Below are 23,715 nucleotides of genomic sequence, written 5' to 3'. Positions count from 1 at the left end.
CACTATGAGATAAAGGAGAACACCACAAGCCTGATACGTGCAGCCACTTTTGGCAGCACCTGTAACATTCATCAGTCGCCTCATCGTTCTGACACACACAACAAAACTATCGACTACACTACACACTAACTGTAGATTCCAAACATGCCAAACGTCACAAGTCTCTCATCTCAAAACTCTCTCTTTTCTGCTCTCTCGCCACTGTCACTCCCAAAACTTTCCCCTCTTTCTAAACAACCAAATGCTATGGTGCCATTTCATTTTTTTGATTGGTCAACATGGTACATTTTTCCGTCAATAGGAAAGGGTGGGGTTTTTTTGATTTGTGTTTTTGCTCATTTGTAGAGTGGAGAGTGCTTTGGAGCGCTTTCCTTATAAAACGCCACATTTACCATTTCTGCCCGTGGTAAACAAATGTCTCAGGAAAAAACATCACTTTTTTTTTTAATCATAACTCTGGGTTTACGTAGCCTGTCAACACAATTTAAAAACTGCTATTGAAGTACCTTCTTGAGCTCTCAGCGAAGGCGGTCGCACTTTCTCCTCTCCTCCTCACCCTTATCTTCCCTGCTTCGCCTCTATGTCCTTGTCTTGTCTTGTGTGAATTTACTTTCCCTGGAACAGTCTCTCACTGTCGTTCTCTAAAACCTAACAGAGAATTATGGATTTGATCAACTGGTCTCTGAGTGCTATTGACACCCTTTTCTCAACGAGAAGTCGGGGCTCGGGAGAGCCTGAGTGCCCTGGAGGGACTTTCCCTGCCGGTTACACGATGGACGGGTGGCAGAACTGGAGGACCGTGTGCCTGGCGGGACTGTCGATCGAGGACGCTGAAGATATCTACCTATTTGGAACCATGATAACAGGGTTCATGCTGATCGGCGTTGGCTTAGCCCTGGTTTATCAGAGAAATAAGAAAGCGGAACCGGCTGTTCAAACCCCCCCAAGGGTGCCCGCTGGATTCGAAGCGACGGGACGAGGTGCGACCTCTCACAACGAACGTAATATGGTCAACACCTTGGAGACGCTTACAGCTGCTGTGAAGGCTCAAAACAACACCACTGAGCGTATGAGGGGAAACATCAGAGAGAGGCCTGCTCAAAATGACACCCTTGAGCGACAGTTGGAAAACATCGCGGAACGGATCACTGCAGTTGTGAGGTCTCAGAATCAAAAGACTGACAACACCACAGAACAGAAGTTTGATACCATCATGGGGAGGTTCGCAGCTCTTCAACGGGAGATCGAGAGACCAGTCTCGGAGTGCTAGAATTCGAGCTGCTCACAAAGGTAGAAATCAACAATATTCAACATTTGGACACCACGGCCCCAGCTGCAGGCCCAAGGCTGGAGCCCACCAAAACAACTCCCTGATAACGACTGTGTGATGACTATTCTTCCCATCCCACGAAGGACACCTGGATTGGCTGGAGGACTGTTTACTTAGCCTGATAGGCCGAAGGACACTGTCTCAGCTAAACTATGGACACGCACACACACTTACACTGATAAGCACTCACTCATCCCCCTCCCTTTCCAACGCCTTCGATGCTTGTGCCCTACCGGGGAAGATAGCAGTCAACTGGACCAGCACAGATGCTGCAGGACCGGATGCGCTGTCTACGCCGGCTCTCTCTTACCCTTTACCCGCCCCTGTTGCTTGTCTCGTGTTTCTATGGTGTATTGATAGTCATGTGCTTTTGTGCTGAGGTGTTTTTTCTGTTATCAAACTGTTCTCCCACTAGGAGCTCAGTCTGAGTGGAGTTTTTTTCCTCCTCCTCTTACCTCATGTAGTGTATTTTCGTTGTTTTTTTTCCTATCAGCCTACCTTCTGACATGTCTGCCCAATGTGATGTTTGTGTAAAGTTGGTCAGAAGGTTCCTTTGTGAGTGCGCATGCGCCATTAGCGTGCTGCCTGCTGTAACCCCTAATTTCCCTCGGGATGAATAAAGTATTCTGATTCTGATATAGTCGAAGTCCACACTTTTAACATATAAAGGGAGACTCAGGTTGTCTTGGGTTGACATAACATCTTGTTTTTATGTCATCTGTATAGGAATTTCTTTTACTTGTGTATTAATCACATTATTTTACCGTATAATGCCTTGGTGCCACTGGATTTTAACATGTCTCACACTCATACAGTAAGACAAATGGTGGGGGTCTAGTAAGGAAGTTGGGGGAAGCAGACAGCTCCACAGGAAGAATCTTTTGTCTCTTCGAGGACTCTGGGAGGTAGCAAGGGAGTGTGAAACAGCTGTGTACTGCCTTTTGTTCCTGGAGAAGGTATTTAACTGAGAGCCATGCTAGGCTCAGGGAGACTCTGCTGACCGTCTGCCCCGCAGTCATGCAGGGGCTCCACCAACTTGGTTGTCTGTTGTGTTTTGATTCAAGAATGTTAGCTACCGCTCGTCTGCAGGCTTTATTTAATGGTAAACTTCCACAACACATCTTAAATTGATCATGAAATTGGTTTACTTTATTCTTCCTCAGCCAATCAGGAACACTTGTGTGATTGCGCCCGACCCCCCAGCTCCTGTTAAGCTGAAGGTAGCTTCAACCATCTGTGATTAGAAAAAGAGCAACGAGTCCACACCACATTTTCTTGTTAGTAACAGCGATGTAACTACAGAAATAGAGATTATTGAGATCACTAGTTACTGAAAAAAAGTAATGGCCGTTATTCCCATCACTCATAATGACACGATTATTTGCATTTCTGCTACTCATGAACCAGTGACAGTATTTAATGATCAATATCCACAAATGAAAATTGTAAATAAATGACATTAGATGAGCACAAATCTGACTGAGAACTCAAACTTCACCTTAATTTTTTTTCCTATCTGTCCTGCTCACATCTCCAATGCTTGTACATGTTGTCATTAGTGTAGCTTCACTCCACATCAGCCACACCACTTTGCTAGCTAAAACACTAGTGTTGGCACATAAGGACGCTGTCAGAGCCTGTCAACGACATTGATTAGCTGTGTAAATAGGAATGTGAATCGCATCATTGGCTGGAGCAGCCAGTCACCAGTCACTCTTTGACTCACACTGCAAAATAACACCGAATGAATCCTTATGTATACATTTAAATTTCAGCAGCTTTTCTGTGCCAGCAGTGCGTATTTGCGCAGGCTCGCAGCGTAGAGGGAACAGTGCTAAGATAACTAAATTTTACCTGGAGATGTTCTCCCTAGAGACCTTAAACATGAATCATGTCACATGAACCAACAGTGAGTGAAGGACACAGGAAATGTTTCCAGCTCTTCCTCCTCTATCAGACATTCTCTCCATACCTGAGAGTGTCCAGTCTCCAGCCTGGATCCTTCACTCCAGCCGACAGCAGCTTAATTCCTGAGTCTCCTGAGTCTCCTGGATGATTGTAGCTCAGGTCCAGCTCTGTCAGATGGGAAGGGTTGGAGCTCAGAGCTGAGGCCAGAGAAGTACAGCCTTCCTGTGTGATCAGACAGCCTGACAGACTGCAGACACACAAAACAACAATCCATCTGTCAACAATCATCTTCTCTTTGTCACATATAACATCTATCCATTCAATTTAACTTTATAAAGGACAATTCCAACAGACAACAACAATCATCTCAAGCTGTTTAACAGTGTAAGGTAACAGCCTACAATATTAGAGAGAAAGCATGGCACATAAACGCATCAGGAGTGAAAAGAGGGGAGCATAACTAAGGGATGGTCCAGGGTCACCTGATCCATCTCTAACTATAAGCTTTATCAAAAAGCAAAGATTCCACAAAAAGATGTAAACACAAAGCAATGATCTCCCCTGTTCACCTAACGGGACATACACCTAAATGGTTTTGGGTGCTGAAAGTCAACATCTCGCAGGTTTTGTCACTCTCCTATGGGCTCCAATTCACTGAACCAGTTAAATGAAGTCAAAATGGTTATTTCATATTTTCAGCTAGAGACAGTGCATTTGTACATATTAAGTTCGTAAAATGATTTATAAATAAAACAAACAGCTCTGTAAAACCCTTCAGAATACAGTCAGGAATCAAACCTGAAGATTCAGGTGGAAGAGCTGCTGAAATAAAGATTTTTCATCAGAGTATCAGAGGGTAAACAGCTTTAAAAGTCTGTAATTTAAGCATTTTAACTGTAAATGAATGAATGGCTGTGTGTTTTTGTTTTATGGGCTGAAAAGCTAGAGAATATGGCCAGCATTAGTCCACAACCTCCATCACACTGCTCTCCAGAAAGCCTGAAACATCTCTCTGTGTATCAGTGCCCCAGGGCGAGTGAGTAATGAGCTGCGATGCAGCACTCCTGTTTCAAAAGACCTGCTTATCATTAGTCGTAATACTTTAATTGGTCTTTTTATTTTAGATGAACTTTACAGTTTGAACAAACCTTTCAAGATGAAAGCCACGACTCTGAGGCCAAAGAAAGCAGGAATGTGTATTTTTCTATCTTTTCCTTAAATTAAATCACAAGTTTTAAATGACATGGCATGATCTTTTACCACAAGTCAAACATGTTAATTATATATAAGACAAGGCAATAAAACACACAGCCAGCTAAACTGTCAACTGTAAACCTTTTCCATATTAATAAAACAAACTATAAATTCACAGCACGCACAGCACTAAATTTATTATTCTTTTTTCTTTTTCCACTTTAAGCATTGAGGCAGGGTTAACTAACAATGTGAAGCATTTTATGCTTTTATGTGATGCACTGGAGCAGCTACAGACCCATCTCTAAATTACTGTTAATTGCTAAACTTCTTGAAAAGGTTGTGGCTAAGCAACTTATAGCGGCTCTAGACAAACACAGAATTTGTGATAAGTTTCAGTCTGGCTTTTGCAGAGCTCACTCCACAGAAACAGCCCTTCTTAGGGTCTCAAGTGACATTTTGATGAATAATGATGCAGGAAAATGCACGGTCCTACTTATGTTGGACCTCACATCGGCTTTTGACACTGTTGACCATCACATCCTCCTTGAAAGTCTTAAACATTAGGTTGGTGTATCGGGTACTGCCTTGGAGTGGTTCTCCTCTTCTCTACATAACCAATCTTTTTCTGTGGTGGTTTTAGGTCATCCTCTACCTCCCTTACTTGTGGTGTCCCTGAGGGTTTGGTTTTGGGGCCTTTATTGTTTTTAATTTATCTTCTCCCCCTCCAGCATATAATGGGCTCTTTTGAGGACATTTCTTATCACTGTTATGCTGATGATATTCAGTTGTACATCTCTTTTAAGCCCCAGGATTCATCTAAGCTTCAGTTTTTAAATGACTGCTTGGATTTCATCAAATGTAAATTTCCTCCAACTCAACGAGGGGAAAACTGAAGTCCTCATGTGCGCTCTGGACAGATTTGTATCTCAGATAGTGAAAGCCCTTGGTCCTCTTTCTGTACATGTTAAATCCTCTATCAGGAATTGAGGTGTCACTTTTGACTTGACTCTCACATTGGATGGGCATGTGAAATCACTGGTTTGGTCTTGTTTTTGTCATTTAAGAAATGTGGCTAAGTTAAGCCCTATTTTATCTCGCTCTGAACTGGAGATTGCTATACATGCATTTATTTCATCGTGCTTGGATTATTGTAACTCACTGTTTATGTGTCTAAGCAAAGGTTCTCTGGATCGTCTGCAGGTTGTGCAAAACGCTGCAGCTAGGATGTTGACAAAATCCTGAGTGGAGAGTGCTTTGGAGCGCCTTCCTTATAAAACGCCACATTTACCATCTCTGCCCGTGGTAAACATAAAAATGTCTCAGGAAAAAAACACCACATATAGTGTAGCTTCACTCCACATCAGCAACACCACTTTGCTAGCTAAAACACTGGTGTCGGCACATAAGGACGCTGTCAGAGCCTGTCAACAACATTGATTAGCTGCGTAAATACAGGGAGTGAAGAATTATTAGGCAAATGAGTATTTTGTCCACATCATCCTCTTCATGCATGTTGTCTTACTCCAAGCTGTATAGGCTCGAAAGCCTACTACCAATTAAGCATATTAGGTGATGTGCATCTCTGTAATGAGAAGGGGTGTGGTCTAATGACATCAACACCCTATATCAGGTGTGTATAATTATTAGGCAACGTCCTTTCCTTTGGCAAAATGGGTCAAAAGAAGGACTTGACAGGCTCAGAAAAGTCAAAAATAGTGAGTTATCTTGCAGAGGGATGCAGCAGTCTCAAAATTGCAAAGCTTCTGAAGCGTGATCATCGAACAATCAAGCGTTTCATTCAAAATAGTCAACAGGGTCGCAAGAAGCGTGTGGAAAAACCAAGGCGCAAAATAACTGCCCATGAACTGAGAAAAGTCAAGCGTGCAGCTGCCAAGATGCCACCAGTTTGGCCATATTTCAGAGCTGCAACATCACTGGAGTGCCCAAAAGCACAAGGTGTGCAATACTCAGAGACATGGCCAAGGTAAGAAAGGCTGAAAGACGACCACCACTGAACAAGACACAGAGCTGAAACGTCAAGACTGGGCCAAGAAACATCTCAAGACTGGTTTTTCTAAGGTTTTATGGACTGATGAAATGAGAGTGAGTCTTGATGGGCCAGATGGATGGGCCCGTGGCTGGATTGGTAAAGGGCAGAGAGCTCCAGTCCCACTCAGACGCCAGCAAGGTGGAGGTGGAGTACTGGTTTGGGCTGGTATCATCAAAGATGAGCTTGTGGGGCCTTTTCGGGTTGAGGATGGAGTCAAGCTCAACTCCCAGTCCTACTGCCAGTTTCTGGAAGACACCTTCTTCAAGCAGTGGTACAGGAAGAAGTCTGCATCCTTCAAGAAAAACATGATTTTCATGCAGGACAATGCTCCATCACACGCGTCCAAGTACTCCACAGCGTGGCTGGCAAGAAAGGGTATAAAAGAAGAAAAACTAATGACATGGCCTCCTTGTTCACCTGATCTGAACCCCATTGAGAACCTGTGGTCCATCATCAAATGTGAGATTTACAAGGAGGGAAAACAGTACACCTCTCTGAACAGTGTCTGGGAGGCTGTGGTTGCTGCTGCACGCAATGTTGATGGTGAACAGATCAAAACACTGACAGAATCCATGGATGGCAGGCTTTTGAGTGTCCTTGCAAAGAAAGGTGGCTATATTGGTCACTGATTTGTTTTTGTTTTTGAATGTCAGAAATGTATATTTGTGAATGTGGAGATGTTATATTGGTTTCACTGGTAAAAATAAATAATTGAAATGGGTATATATTTGTTTTTTGTTAAGTTGCCTAATAATTATGCACAGTAATAGTCACCTGCACACACAGATATCCCCCTAAAATAGCTAAAACTAAAAACAAACTAAAAACTACTTCCAAAAACATTCAGCTTTGATATTGATGAGTTTTTTGGGTTCCTTGAGAACATGGTTGTTGTTCAATAATAAAATTATTCCTCAAAAATACAACTTCCCTAATAATTCTGCACTCCCTGTATGAATGTGAATCCCATCATTGGCTGTAGCAGCCAGTCACCAGTCACTCTTTGACTCACACTGCAAAATAACACCGAATGAATCCTTATGTATATGTTGACAAAATCCTCCAAGTATTCACATGTGACACCATTGCTATTTCAGCTACACTGGTTTCCTGTTGAATTTAGAGTACATTTTAAGATCCTGGTCTTGACATTAAGAGCCTTGCATGGACTGGCACCACCCTACATCTCCGATCTGCTACAGCAGGTCCCTGAGGTCATCTGATCAGGGCTTACTTGCTATAAAACAAACTAAGATGAGAAGTAAGGGTGACAGAGCTTTTGCCACTGTGGCCCCGAGACTGTGGAACTCTCTCCCTCATACATTAAGAATACATTAAGACTCGGTAGTTGTTTTTAAAAAAAAAAAAAACAACAACTCAAAACTCACCTTTTTAAAACTGTTTTTGGTTAAATTTCTGCCTGTTTTATATTGTCTGTTTTACCCTTTTATTATTTTTTTATCTTATGTCCAGCACTTTGTGATTCTGTCAAGAAAGGTGCTATGTAAATAAAATGTTATTTATTTATTTATTTTATATGTTGCAAACTGGTTGATTTGTAATGAATTAAATTTTGTCTCCTGTAGTGCTCTGATATGTTGTATTCATAGTTGAAAGCTTTCAATGTCTGAAACTAATGCAAACTAAGGTGATGTAAATGTAATGTAAATAAATATAATAAACAAAATGTAATGTAAATATTTGATGAACTTCTTTTAATGACAAGCAGCCCACAGGGCATTTTGCTATTTGTTTTTTTATTAGTGCATTGTATACGATGGATGTAAAGCTGCACCGCTTGATGGATTGTCGGAGCATTACGGCTACCGTAGTCAGGAGCCTCGCGGAGTGATACGTACTGTGCTTCAACAAGAAATGTCAGGAGGAGTCTGAAATGCAAAAGAAGCGGTATATGTACGCAAATGCGCGTTGCAACTTCTTATCTGGTGCGCATTTTTTATTTTGACAGTGAATGTGCACCTGCGGCCCCTGTTGCAGTTTCAAATTTGTTTCAGTGTCACCTGATCTTGACCCAGGAATATAATAAACTATGATTGCTGGAGTGTCCAAATTCACATTTTTAAAAACAGAGTCACCAATATGCAAGAATAAATTGAAAAAACAAAAAACAAACAGTAATTCAGAGGCTGGTGATACAAAAATGTAAATAAAAGTTAAATTTAGAATTCAGTAAGGTTTTTGTTTATGCCATGATATAATACAGATTTTAAATTTACATCAATGAAAAAGGCTGAATCCTGACCTCAGTTTTTTGAGTGGACAATCTGGACTCCTTAATCCAGCAGACAGAAGTTTAACTCCTGCATCGTGCAGGTCATTGTTACTTAGGTCCAGTTCCATCACAGTAGAGGTATGGGAGATGAGAAAAGGGCACAGATCATCACAGCTTCTCTCCGAGAGATTAGAGCCAGACAATCTGAAAATAAATTATATTTGTGATTAAATGAAATTACCTTTTGTTTCAACCTACTACGGGATAAACAAATGTTTCCATGTGGACGTAATTAATATAAATACACCTTCAAATTCAAGTCTGGAAATAATATATAGATGACTTTTTTAATTTGCTTAACAACACAATTATACCTCTATATCTAGACATGCAACATTTAGTAAAAGACCAGTATCCTCTGCCACAGGTATAAATAATTTTCAAATTACAATATATATGATTGTTGTTGCCAGATAGACTTCAAAAATAATCCTTACTTATCCCATTCTCAACCTTGATGGGACCCCACATTCATATTCTGTGTGAAACAGGCGGTTTTAGCTCTGGTTTGTATTCATTTTTGAGTAGTTAATGAAAAGCTGTAGGCCCACTGTAGAACAGGTCTGGAAAATACTTTTATAAAGGCTACACTCAAAAAAGTTTCAGAAACGCTAACAATTTATGCTACTATAAACAATACATTGCGCTGATAACAAAAAACAAAAAAAATATGAGTAAATATTTACTTACAGAGCCTTCTTGGAGGCTTTGACCACTGGCAGCAGCTTCAAAAGAGCCTCCTCTGAAGCAGAGTATTTCTTCACGTCAAACACATCCACATCTTTTTCTGATGAGAGCAAGATGAAGACCAGAGCTGACCACTGAGCAGGAGACAGTTCATCTGTGGAAAGACTTCCTGATCTCAGTGACTGTTGGATCTCCTCCACTAGAGAATGATCCTTCAGTTCACTCAGACAGTGGAACAGATTGATGCTTTTCTCTGCAGACAGATTTTCACTGAGCTTCATCTTGATGTACTGGACTGTTTCCTGGTTGGTCTGTGAGCTACTTCCTGTCTGTGTCAGCAGACCTCGTAGGAGAGTCTGATTGGTCTGCAGAGAAAGACCTAGGAGGAAGCGGAGGAACAAGTCCAAGTGTCCATTTGGCCTCTGTAAGGCCTTGTCCACAGCACTCTGAAATAAAGTCAGCCACTCTAAAGAATTACTCCGCTTAAAAGTCTTGGAAGTCAATTGCTGTTCTTCCAGCAGATTGAGTCCAGAGTTGATGAAGGTCAGATGGACATGAAGAGCAGCCAGAAACTCCTGAACACTCAGATGGATGAAGCAGAACACCTTGTCCTGGTACAGTCCTCTCACCTCTTTAAAGATCTGTGTGAACACTCCTGAGTACACTGAGGCTGCTATGATATCGATGCCACACTCTGTCAGGTCTGATTCATAGAAGATCAGGTTTCCTTTCTGCAGCTGATCAAAAGCCAGTTTTCCCAGAGATTCAATCATCTTCCTGCTCTCTGGACTCCAGTGTGGATCTGTCTCAGCTCCTCCATCATACTTGACCATCTTCACTTTGGCCTGAACCACCAGGAAGTGGATGTACATCTCAGTCAGGGTCTTGGGCAGCTGTCCTCCCTCTCTGGTTTTCAGCACATCCTCCAGAACTGTAGCAGTGATCCAGCAGAAGACTGGGATGTGACACATGATGTGGAGGCTTCGTGATGTCTTGATGTGGGAGATGATCCTGCTGATCTGCTTCTTATCTCTGAATCTCTTCCTGAAGTACTCCTCCTTCTGTGGGTCAGTGAACCCTCTGATGTCTGTCACCCTGCCAACACAGTCAGCAGGGATCTGATTGGCTGCTGCAGGTCGTGTGGTTATCCAGAGGCGAGCAGAGGGAAGCAGTTTCCCCCTGATGAGGTTTATCAGCAGCACATCCACTGAGGTGGACTTTCTAGGGTCAGTTAGGATTGTAGTTTTGTGGAAGTCCAGAGGAGGTCGACACTCATCCAGACCATCAAAGATGAACACAACCTGGAAGTCTTCAAAGCTGCAGATTCCTGCTTCTTTGGTTTCAGTAAAGAAGTGATGAACAAGTCCCACCAAGCTGAACTTTTCCTCTTTCAGCACATTCAGCTCTCTGAAAGTGAATGGAAATATGAACTGGATGTGCTGGTTGGCTTTGTCTTCAACCCAGTCCAGGCTGTATTTCTGTGTTAAGACTGTTTTCCCAATGCCAGCCACTCCCTTTGTCAGCACTGTTCTGATTGGTTCATCTCTTCCAGGTGAGGCTTTAAAGATGTCTTCTTTTGTGATTATTGCTTCTAGACCATCTAGTTTCTTGGATGCTGTTTCAATCTGTCTGACCTCATGTTCATCATTGACCTCTGCAGTCCCTCCCTCTGTCATGTAGAGCTCTGTGTAGATCTGATTCAGAAGGGTTGGGTTTCCTGCTTTAGCGATCCCCTCAAACACACACTGGAACTTCTTCTTCAGTGCAGATTTAAATTCATGTTGACACCATTGGAAGTTTCTAGGCGAGGTTCCTAAATGAACCAATAGACAAAATACCACAATGAAGGATTTATTAATTGCACATACTGTAAATGTAATTTTATCTGTTCCTTCAGACAGAATAAAATTTTCCTTTACTGAGCACCATAAATATTTGGAGAAATATTCTCACTTCTCAGCAGACACTCAGCAAACTCCTTCTGCTTCATTATCTTCAGGAAATCCAATGTGATCTTCACAAATGCTTCTCTGCTGCTTTCACTAGGCTCCTCATGTTCACCCTGCAATAAATTGCCATCCTTGCATTGACTCATTAAGCCTTTTAGGTCATCTGGAGTCAGAACCTCTTGGATCTTCTTCAACTCACTCTTCACAAACGTGATGATGTTATCCTCCAGCAGCTGGAATAGAATACTTAAGGAATGACCAAATCACACCACAACAAAGCCAGTTGTATCACAAAGCTTTAAGTCACACAAAGTAGATAACAGGCTGACTTCTGCTAAATGGGTCAAACAAGGCAGAAATGATAGAAACACATGAGATCCTTCTAAAATATGATGTAACACTATAGATTAAGTGTCTTTCATAGTATTTGAATGTGTAAAGAAAGCTGATTTTTGAGCTTAATACAGGTGAAGAAGCTGAAACTTCTGCTAAAAAGAGGTGAAGAGAACAAACACAGACATACAAAAATGCACACACACGGACATACAAAGAAACACACAGAGAGCATGGAGTGTTCTGTGTTTTTCTATGTCAGCCAATCAGTCTAAATCTGCTCAATTTATATCAATGATATGCTGAATCATGAAGAACAACATGGTTGACCAAAGTGCTTTCCAATAAAAAAAATACAGAGATAAAAAGTTAAAAACCATCCATTAAACAGACAAAGGTAACAACAATAATAATAATACTAATAACAACAACAACAAAAAATAAATACATAAATGGGGGGGGGGGGGGAATCAGTAACTATGAAATATTAAAAGTAAAAAGAAGTAAAAAAGCATATTTAAAAAAAAGCAAAAAAAGATTAAGAGCAACCAAAAACTGAGTAAAACTGACTCTGATACTACTTCTAAAAATCCTTGGAAAAAAGGTGTGTTTCTAAAAGTGATTTGAAGATTTCAAGTTTTGGGGCCAGCCTAATATGGGGGTATCTTATTCCATAATTTGGGGCCACAACAGCGAACGCCCAGTCTCCCCAGTGTTTCAATCTTGACATGGGGACAGGAAAGAGTGACTTCTCAGTTGATCTGAGAGACCTTTGTGGAGTGTATCGGTGTAGAAGGTCTGACAGGTAAGAAGGAGCCAGGCCATTTAAAACTTTAAAAGCAAACAATAAAAGTGTAAACTGAATTCTAAGATGGACAGACAACCAGCGTAAAGAGGTAAGGACAGGGGTAATGTGCTCATGTTTGTGTGTCCCTGTCACAAATGCATGTAAAACAAAAAGAGATAAAACCACATGTAGCGATAATACAGGGAAAAGAAGTTTCAAGCAAAACAGGTATATGATCAGAAAAGACGTCATCATAAACTTTAAGGTTATAAACAGGCAAACCATGTGAAAAAAAAAAAAAAAAAACAGATCCAGAGTATGTCCACGTTTATGTGTGGGACCAGTGACAGACTGCAAAACATTAAAAGCATCAAGTAGGTTTAGTACAGGGGTGTCCAAACTCTGGCCCGCGGGCCCATTTTTACTGGCCCGCAAGTAATTTTGTAAATAGAATAGCATATGGGCCGCACTTCAACTTTTGCTTGAGTGCATTGCACTTCTTAGTTTTAACACCAGGGGGAGCTACTGTTGATCAAGGCAGTTGCACCACCAAAAAAAAGACAATCAGAAGAAATTTACCCCAAGTTGCTAAACATGGCAGAACCAAAGAAGCGAAAGGTAGAAAGTGAGTGCAGAAAATTTCAGACACGGTGGGAGAGTGAATATTTGCCTGACTCTTGATGGCGCTGTCACTTGGGGTTCGCTCGCTCTGTGGTAGAGTATCGCTTCTAGGGCTGGGCGATATATTGAGTTTTTAAAAAAAAATAAATAAAATCTACATATTTTTATACAAGATATACGATGTGACAATATCGTTTATATCGATATAGTCTTTGTTACGTTATAATTATAGTTGTGGAGCCACAAGTTTGCCTCTCTTTCGTCCACTTTTATCTTTACGCAACGTTACTCGACCTTGCCTCTCTCCTTCACTGAACACAACTTCCCCTCCCCCCCTTCACCTGCAGGCAGCGACAAGATGGACACGGCAAATCTCCGTTAACAAGTTACTGCACATCGCCCCGTGGTGGGGCTGGACGGCATCAACCACGGTAACGCCATGCAGCCCACAGGGCCTGCACAGCCTAAAATCCTTTCATTCTTTCAAAAGTTGACAGCGTGTCTTTTGTATGAATTCTGGTTGTGCTCGATGACTGCGAACCGATTTTATGTGGTACACAGCGCTCAGCAATCTGTCAAAAAAAATTTTAGTATGACTTTGCTAAGCTATGGAGCTACACCGCTTGATGGATTGTCGGAGCATTACGGCTACCGAGGAGTTTCGCATAGTAATACGTACTGTGCTTCAACGTAATATTACAGTATTGTGTGTGTATAAGGACCATAAATGGCACCTATTAAGAGACACGGTTACACAGCGGATTTCAAACTCCAGGCTGTCAGTCACGCAGTAGAGCTTGGGAACAGAGCAGCTGTGAAATCTTTGTTATTATGCTCAGCGTCTTTTAGTTTACATTTTGACTGCACAATTGTGAGCTCTTTGTTATGCACAAAAACAACAGTTTTATTTATGGCACATTATTATTTAATAAATGCTGATAATTTATTTTTGAGTAGTTTTTTTCATGTACATCTAAGCTGTATGTTAATAAAAGTGCCTGTGTGACATCTGGGACACAGCTTTGACTAAGAACTCTTTTTGTTCTTAGTTTATGGCTTTAAAAAAAAAAAATTGAGATATACATCTTATCATCCAGCTAAAAAATATTGAGATATGAATTTTGGGTCATATCGCCCAGTCCTAATCGCTTCCTGTTCCTGCTCAAACACAGTGGTGTTTCTGAGTAGCTTATCTGCTTAGCAATTTAATTAAAAACTTTTAAATACATTATTTTTTTTCATAGTATAATCTTCACGTGCTTCATCCGAAGCACACTTTCTGTGTACTGACCGTACTGATACCTGTAAGAAATATAACATATTTGCAGCCCTGGAGGCCAGGATTACTGAATTGGAGACTCAGCTTTGCACCCTTCATTCACCTATAGCTAGCCAGGCCCCTGTAGCTGGTGAAGCCGAAGATAGCGTAGGCCCCGCTAGCTGTTCCCCGGCAGACCCCAAGCAGCTGGGGTAAGAGGGCGGCTGGGTGATGGTGAGGAGGAAGCATAGTCCTAAACAGAAGCCCCAGGTACACCACCAACCTGTTCATGCGTCTAATTGTTTTTCCCCACTCAGCGACACACCCGCCGGGGGTCAAACTCTGGTGATTGGTGATTCTGTTCTCAGACATGTGAAGCTAGAGACACCGGCAACCATAGTCAATTGTCTTCCAGGGGCCAGAGCAGGCGACATTGAAGGAAATTTAAAACTGCTGGCTAAGGGTAAGCGTAAATTCAGTAAAATCATAATTCACGTCGGCAGTAATGACACCCGGTTACGCCAATCGGAGGTCACTAAAATCAATATTGAATCGGTGTGCAACTTTGCCAAAACAATGTCGGACTCTGTAGTTTTCTCTGGTCCCCTCCCCAATCAGACCAGGAGTGACATGTTTAGCCGCATGTTCTCCTTAAATTGCTGGCTGTCTGAGTGGTGTCCCAGAAACGATGTGGGCTTCATAGATAATTGGCAAACCTTCTGGAGGAAACCTGGTCTTGTTAGGAGAGACGGTATCCATCCCACTTTGGATGGAGCAGCTCTCATTTCTAGAAATATGGACAAATTTATTAAACCCCCCAAAATATGACTATCCAGAGTTGGGACCAGGAAGCAGAGTTGCAGTCTTACACGCCTCTCTGCAGCTTCTCTCCTCCTGCTACCCCCCAAAAACCCATCTCCATAGAGACTTCCAAAAAGACAAAAAACAAACTAAAAACCAGCAACAAACAACTTAAACATAAACAATCACAAAGAAAGAACAATACAGTATCCACATCTGAACCAAAGAGTAAAACAGTGAAATGTGAATTATTAAATATTAGGTCTCTCTCCTCCAAGTCTCTGTTAGTACATGACTTAATAATTGATCAACAAATTGATTTACTCTGCCTTACAGAAACCTGGTTGCAGCAGGATGATTATGTTAGTTTAAATGAATCAACACCCCCGAGTCATTCTAACTACCAGAAATCTCGAAGCACAGGCCGAGGGGGCGGTGTGGCAGCAGTTTTTCACACCAGCCTATTAATTAATGAAAGACCAAGACAGACTTTTAATTCATTTGAAAGCCTGATGCTTAACATTGTCCACCCCAGCTGTGAAACTCAGAAACCAGTCTTACTTGTTATCATCTACACTGAAAAAAAGGGACTGGCCATCTCTTGGATTTATGTAAGCATCTTGCATGTATTTAACACAATTGCCTCATGTTTTAAAGATAAATGTAACTATATAGTGTAAAAACTACATGATATGCAGAAAGGGTGTATTAAATTGTTCATATCATGTTCAGGTGAAGTAAGTCAATAAGATAGCAACGTTAAATCTCGTGAAACCACGCGTGATTTCGTCTCGCGGGCTTTGGATCGTGGTTTAAAAAAGGCATCCATCTCAGTCAAGTTGAGCAGTCAACTCTACGTTTTTGGTATGTCTTGATTTTTTGAATTAATATTTACCATATTTCAGCCAAATGTAGTTAAACGTCTAGAGTGTTGCCATGTAACATGCTAAAAAAGAGCCGTTAGCTTATTTGCTGTTTTATCTGTTGTCAAAGAATTGGCGCTTTTTCATTTGAATTTGTCTTTGGCACAAGAGCCGTAATATCACATTAAACCTAATTACGAGGCACTCATAACATAATTTGGTTTTCTGTGTGAATAGATTTGCCAACTGACTCTTCAGTTACATTGTGTATTTACTGCACCGTGGTGTTAGTGAGATTTTGGACATTGAATAGCTTTAGCTAATATCATCAGCGGCATTATGCTAGCTTACATCCCTACCCCTCCTGCCCTCACCTGCTGTCCTTTTGTTTTTGTTTTTTTTTGCTGCACATTGAGAGACGACCTCTATTCTGCATTTCACCAGGAGTCAGCTGATGGATTGTGGGTTCAAGGTGTTATGGTAAGAAAGTATATTCTATTTTCGCTTAAGGTTTCTGTAACTTAATTATAATAGGTTTTTTATAATTATTAGGTGCATGCATACTCAAATAGACCACCCTATTAATACAACTGAGAAATCCAAAATCTGCCATAGGTTTAACTTATACCTGTATGTATTGTCAGAAAGGTGATTACTGGACTCACATTAATGCACACTTGAACTAAAATGAAGTTGTAACTTCTGGGTTGTTGGGTTGCAAATCAGGAACAAACATCTTTGGATTTTTTGAATCCCATAAGATCTGGAAACACAGTTTTTATTCAACAAAACATTACTGATTATTAACCAAGCACAATGCCTGCTGTTATTTCAAAATAATTTTATGTCATTTCAGATAAAATGCAGCATTCCAGTGCATCCCAACCATGCCTTTACAGTCAAGGTTTCTGACGGAGCTGAGTTTCTCTCTGACAGTCTGCTGAAAGTGTTTGCAAAGTGATCGGGGGAACAGGGCACAAAGCTAAAGGATGTAGCTGCCATGATGACAGTAAGAACTTTAAAATTCTTTAACTACAAAGTGTATATGTATTGCATTAGGTCAGTAAAAGATTTTTATGCTGCATCCATTGAAACAGTCAACTATTACCTGTGAGTACTGATTCCACTGAAAGGATGCCATAATTTTCGTCATGCATTTACTGGCCCACTGAGAAAAATTTATCTTTTTTTAAAAATAAATGTTCTGGAAACTATATATCCATAAAGTTGATGTCAAACAGGAACTTTTGATATTGCTTTGTAGATGCTGGTGTTGCATGTTGACTGGTTTAAAAAGTCAAGAGTTTTTGTCTGGGATCATTTTCTTCTGTGCTACTGAAAAGTTCACAAATCTCTGTTTTCTTTGTTATAATACTTTAGGATGACATTAATGCTCGGAGTCCCTCATCAAAGTGCTCCACATCTGTGTGAAAGACAATTGCAATCTTGGTGCAGGAGTTCATGGTGAGTGTTTTATGAGTAGATTGTGGCTTTGCAACATTTAAAAATGTATTTAGTTATCCACTTGATCCTCATTGGACTGGTTAGGACCAGTAGTCCTCTTTAATAATTTGAAGTTCACATGAGGCCTGGTAGTGAACTCATCCGCCGGCCCTTGAGGCCCCACCCCTGTATTAGGGGTCACATCAGTGTGAAAAAACTTTAAATTTGTCATTCTAGTGAACAAAGGAAAATCCCACCAATATTTACATTAGCTTTTGTTTGGAAAAAAAAAAAAAAAAAAAGACCAACTGACCAACAGCTAACCAAATTGTGGGGCTGAAAGTCTAAATTCTAACATCTTCTGAGTGACATAACCTGGATTTCTGATGGGCCGGTGTCTTTCTAACAAAAACTAATGTAAAGCATTTGAAATTATGTTTTTCACCCTCTCTTAGAAACTCTGTTAGACCATGAATGGCAGCATGGCAGGCCACTCTTTGGCTATAGCTATTTACTATGTTGCTTGCATTGGTTTAAATTACTCTAACATTAGAACTGGTAGATTCAAAAGAGATGAGTTTAAAAAGGAATCTTAAAGAAATGTTTTGTGTTTAACCAGGACTTGACTGAGGCCACTGCACAGATTGAGAAAACCACAATGAACATCTGTCTCCAGAGGATGCGGCAGGCAATGACTTTTCTGATGTTGGCATCATCATCGAGGGTATAGTAGTTCTTCAAGATCTGGATAACGTGACCTTTGCAGTAGCCATGCTGTTTGGACCTTTTTTATTCCTTCAATATGAGTTACCCATCACAGCTCTGCTACACTTTTGAGGTGATTCAAAGGGTGGTAATGGAGTTGGATGCAACTCAGCTCTCAAGAAAAGCTCACAACTAAGACAAAACTGCTCCTGCAAGGAAAGCTCACTGTTATGCATGTGAGGTGACCAGCTCTAGGTGAGAGGACATTTAAATCTCACACTTGTTCTGCTGCATTTTTGAAGCTCAATTCCAGGAACAGATCGCAGGGTTCATTTTTATATACACTGCAACTGCCATGAGGACAGGGCCATTTTTTTTGTTGTTGTTTGTTTTTCCTTTTGCTCTGTACAGCATTTTGGCAGCATTTTTAAATTTCTCTTTGTATTTTTTCTTTCTTTTACTAGTGAAGAGATGTAGCGTGAACAGTTATACAATCTAAATATCCCATATGGGTCGTGTGAAATGGTATTTTCAGTTTCATTCAGTTGAAGTAAAGAACGTTGAATATTTCTAAGTGTGCTGTTTTGAACCAAGATGTCACAGTATGATCAGTGCTGTAATTTTTGACAGTCACTGTATCAATGTTATTTTTGCATCTCTTGAATAAAAGGTTTTGACCTGCAAGTGCTAATTTCTTTAGTTATTGGGGTAAAATGGGTAGTGTTAATAGGAAGGTGTTTGCCAATTCAGTAACCTAATTTAATGTTAATTTTTATTTAAGTATTTATTGTCATTGTCAGAGAACAATGAAATTGCGTTTGGGGCTCCGTACAACCCGTAAATAAAATAATGGAAGAGTACCCCTTAAAACCCAAGTGTAAATATTTAACCCAGTGTGACTCCAGTGCAATAAGACAATCCTTAACAACAACATAAGAACATGACAAGTAATGTTCATAAGAAATTCGGGAGGGGGAAAGAGAATAAAGATTTGATGCACCAATGCAGACCAGTTCATTGCTATTAAGAAGTTGGATATGGTTATTGTCCGTGAGAGGGGGGCAGAGAGTTCAGGAGCCTCACAGCCTGTGGATACAGGCTGTTGGCCAGTCTGGATGTTCTGGCCTGTATAGACCTGTACCTTCTCCCTGAGGGCAGCAGGTGGAAAAGGTGGCGCGCAGGGTGATGTTGGTCCCGCGGGATACTGTGCATCCTCCTCAGACAACGAGTGCGGAAGATATTACTAATCTCTGGCAGACTTGTTCCAATAATTCTGCCAGCTTCTTTCACCACCCGCTGGAGTGCTTGCTGATCGGCCTTGGTGCAGCTGGGGAACCACACTAGCAATCCATACGTCAGAACGCTGCTGATGGCACAGTTGTAGAAGTTCAACATCAGAGATCTGGGAATGTGTGCGCTCTGCAGTCTCCTCAGGTAGTAGAGGCGCTGTTGGGCCTTCCGTGCAACTGAGGTGATATGGTTGCCCCAGGACAGGTCCTCGGTCACAGTTACCCCCAAGAATTTAAAACTGCTCACCCTCTCCACCGCCCCACTGCCAATGAAGAGAGGCAGATGGTTGTTATGACCCTTCCTCCGGAAGTCTACAATGATCTCCTTGGTCTTTTTGGCGTTTAAGACCAAGTTATTGTCGTGGCACCATGACTCTAGTTGTTGCACCTCTGTCCTGTAGTTTGTCTCATCGTTGTTGGATATAAGTCCGAGCACTGTAGTGTCATCGGCAAACTTAACGATGAGATTGGACGCGCAGGAGGAAATACAGTCATGGGTGAAGAGAGTGTATAGCAGAGGGCTCAGGACACACCCCTGAGGGGCACCGGTGTTGACCACAAGGGTGGAAGAGGTGTTCTTACCCACTCTGACACTCTGTCTACGGTTAGTGAGGAAGTCCATAATCCAGTTGCACATTATCCCCTAACATTATCTCAAATTGTTTAGTTATAATTGTTGTTTAACTGAATCTTGATTTTTGATCTTGATTTGTTCTTTCCCAACATTTTTCAAAAGAAACAGTCTAATTTCTTTGCTGTGATTGATTCCAGAGAACACGGAAGAACTGACATTATTTAACTGTTGATTTATGTAGATTCAGTGGAGGAGTAATGTCAGTTTAATTCTTTACCTACTGTCAATGCAGTGAAATTAGACATTTTGTTTTGAAAGGTTACTGGTGGATGCCAGCAACCATCTTGGAAGAGAACAATATAATCTGTTATAAGGCCTCCATTTGAAAATTGTGTATTTGATACTAGAATATAATAGCAAAATGTAATTTGAAGATAACATGTAGTATTTAAGTGACCAAGTAGTATTGGGTAAAAGTTATTGAATGGTGTTGGGATAAAGTGAGAAAATTGTGAAGGATTAAAATATTCCAAGAGCTCAAATTACTTCATCAAAACATGTTTAAGTCACATTTTATCAACACAAATTGCACAGGCTTATTGAACATGAATAAATTGTGTTAATTTAACTCAATTGTTTAAGTTGCTGCCAAAGCAAAACATCTGTGTGCAACAAATGTCCACCATTGAATTAAGTAAATCCAACAACATATTTTTTTTCAGTGTATAGTCCACCTGGGCCTTACACAGTTTCTGTCTGATTTCTCAGACTTTATATCTAATTTAGTTCTGAGCTCAGATAAAATAATTATTAATTATAATCATTATAACATCCATGTAGATGCCTCAACATGGCATTTAATCTGTTATTAGACTCAATTGGTTTCTCTCAAAATGTAAAAGAACCCACCCACCACTTAATCACACTCTAGATCTTGTTTTAACATATGGCATCGAACCTGAACATTTAACAGTGTTTCCTGAAAACCCTCTCCTGTCTGATCATTTCCTGATAACATTTACATTTACAATAATTGATTACACAGCGGTGGAGAGTAGACCTTATCAAAGTAGATGTCTTTCTGAAAGTGCTGTAACTAAGTTTAAGAATATAATCCACCCACTGTTATCATCTCCAATGCCCTGTACCAACACAGAGCAGAGCAGCTATCTGAACGCTACCCCAACAGAGGTCGATTATCTTGTTAATAATTTCACCTCCTCACTACGTACGACTCTAAACGAAAAAAAAAACAAAATATCACTCAGTTGGTATATGTCCACCTACATAACAGCAGCTGGGTACACCCTGTAATGGAAATTTCTTTATTTTATGTAGTCTAAGGAGCTTGCAAAGAAAAGCGTCTGGACTTCTTTAAGTTACTTGAAGACGTTTCACCTCTCATCCGAGAAGCTTCTTCAGTTCTAAGGTCAAATGGTGGAGAGTGATGGTGATCTCAGGAATTCGCATGATAAGGTGGGGCCAGGTTTCACAATGAACCCACCCGAAACTCTGGCTGATTGGGGCCCACACCCAGTTTCACACCTTGGCTCAGGCGATTAGAGGATCATCAGGGGGTCCTCTTGTCCCTCTGTGGGGGGTTACTCCCACTAGGTTTATATCTGGGACTCTCCACCATTTGACCTTAGAACTGAAGAAGCTTCTCGGATGAGAGGTGAAACTTCTTCAAGTAACTTAAAGAAGTCCAGACGCTTTTCTTTGCAAGCTCCTTTGACTACGATGACCTGGATGACTGAGAACCTACACAGACATTTATTTTATGTATTGATCACATTAGTAATAATTATAACATCACTTTGTCACTTAGTTATATACATGTCAGATAGCACCACAAATATGTCTTTATGCTCTATTACACCATAAAATGCCCTACTGTGTGTGTGTGTGTGTGTGTGTGTGTGTGTGTGTGTGTGTGTAAGTTCATGGGAGACGTTAAACAGATGGTGAAAAACGAAGGTGCCTCCCTTATCAGGCCGTAGCAAGGATTCGAGAGGTAAATCTCCAGGTGATGGATAAGTGAAAAACAAAGGTGTCTCTCTCTCTCGAAGGAAAGGTTTCAAGGATACTTTGAGTTGAAGGTATAAAACCACATCATGTGCTGTCAAATGCCTTTTGTCTCTGTGTTTCTGTGTGTGTATAAGATATAAGGGCGGCAGCCATCGTGACACAGCATTTTGGCATCGGACCTGAATGCTCTCTCCACTGCAATGTATATAATAAACTCCACTTTAAAAAAGGCGCTCACCAAGTGTTTACAGTTTATTTAAAACTTTCATAACAACCCTTCTACACAGCTAACAATACGACTATTCTTGTTCATTCTCTGGTTCATTCTCCCATGTTAATTAATGTAATTCTATCCTTTCTAGATTACCACTCAAACTTCTCCATAGACTTCACCCAGTGCAAAACGCAGCTACCTGTGTCGTTGCCAGAATACCTTCTATTTAGCATATTGCTCCTGTCCTTCAACCACTTCACTGGATTCCTGTAAAGTATGACATTAATTTTACTCTAAGATCCTACTTCACTGCTACTGTTACCATTTGCTCACATCATGGGCTTTGGCGCCTTCAGCTGAGTGGACACTGGTGTTTAGAACTATCTGCTGCACCACATTCACAACATGCATTCTCACCCTAGCTCTAAAGCCAGCCTTAAAACATTTTTTTAAACTTGCGTATTCTGATTTGTGCTTAATATTTATAATTTTATGATGTATTCACTTCACAACATGGAAATAACTGTGAATAGAATAGATGTAAATGTAGTTGTTGTACATGTACCTTAAATAAGGAGTCCAGGTGTGTTTGATGCTGCTGGGCAGACTGACCACTGGGAACCTCTGAGCTCTCCCGGTCCACTCTGTGGAGGAATTCAATAATAATTCAAGGAGTCAGAACAATACAACAAAACATTGTCATCGAAACGCAACCTAAGATGCTGGTGGTCCTCCACATTATACAAAAAACAAACAAACACACAAGACAACAAAAAACCCAGCTCCCACTTGTTAATAAGTGGGAGCTGACACTATTTGAACATTAACAATATACAACTCCAGAACAAAGTTCACTAGCAATATTTATCTTCGTTAAAAATACTTTTAACAAAGCATATAGAATAATCCTTTTTTGTTATTATAAATATACAACAAAATTATTGTGCTCCACACCAACTGTGCAGGAGTAAAATAAATAAATAAATAATCACAGACCTCTTAATGAAAGAGAGCTGAGACATTGTGTGCACTTCCAAGAAACAGGGATTTTGGTCCCTGCTGCTCTCTGTGAACAAACTGTTTTTTACAGCCCAGCATGAAGATCATTTCCTGTCAGATGCCCCTAGATGTTTTTTTAAATTTACTTTTTCTTCTTAATGCCTCTCCTTGTGTCATCGGTGAATCCAATGAAGATATTACAAATATTACGGAGTCTTTGAACCTTGATTGTCAACCAGGATGGGTGCAAATGTTTGAATTGACTTATCAGTTGTAACATAGTCTGCATAGTCCTCCAGGTCCCCTTAATCAAATAAACCTCAGCATGTATTCTCAGAGCTGTACTGCAGTTGTGTGAGAGCACACACTGACTAAGTTTTGATTGT

At 40.7% G+C, this 23,715-nt stretch overlaps 2 protein-coding genes across 2 annotated transcripts in view; one reads left to right on the top strand and one right to left on the bottom strand.

Annotated features, from left to right (window-relative positions):
• The window catches only part of LOC146712592 (protein NLRC3-like), a 40,201-nt gene that overhangs the window by 4,799 nt on the left and 11,687 nt on the right, over nucleotides 1-23,715 (bottom strand). The window contains exons 4-8 of the mRNA XM_085452089.1: nucleotides 22,896-22,974; nucleotides 11,419-11,647; nucleotides 9,469-11,278; nucleotides 8,749-8,922; nucleotides 3,303-3,485 (exon numbers count right to left, since the gene is read on the bottom strand). Coding sequence (XP_085308215.1) covers nucleotides 3,303-3,485; nucleotides 8,749-8,922; nucleotides 9,469-11,278; nucleotides 11,419-11,647; nucleotides 22,896-22,974 — 2,475 coding nt within the window. The remainder of the gene's footprint in view (nucleotides 1-3,302; nucleotides 3,486-8,748; nucleotides 8,923-9,468; nucleotides 11,279-11,418; nucleotides 11,648-22,895; nucleotides 22,975-23,715) is intronic.
• Nucleotides 661-1,270, top strand: LOC146712593 (uncharacterized). Its single transcript, XM_085452235.1, has one exon. It carries the CDS (start codon nucleotides 662-664, stop codon nucleotides 1,268-1,270), a length of 609 nt encoding a protein of 202 aa, XP_085308361.1. The 5' UTR covers nucleotide 661.

This window comes from Copadichromis virginalis, linkage group LG3 (genome assembly GCF_057382275.1).
Source record: "Copadichromis virginalis isolate Kocher_CV1m ecotype Utaka linkage group LG3, C_Virginalis_male_GT1.1, whole genome shotgun sequence".
NCBI classification, from domain to species: domain Eukaryota; kingdom Metazoa; phylum Chordata; class Actinopteri; order Cichliformes; family Cichlidae; genus Copadichromis; species Copadichromis virginalis.
This window is presented reverse-complemented; position numbering and strand designations above follow the sequence as displayed.

Bases quoted from the DNA above. Each gene is read 5' to 3' on its own strand.
- LOC146712593 (XM_085452235.1), top strand. From the start codon at position 662: ATGGATTTGATCAACTGGTCTCTGAGTGCTATTGACACCCTTTTCTCA.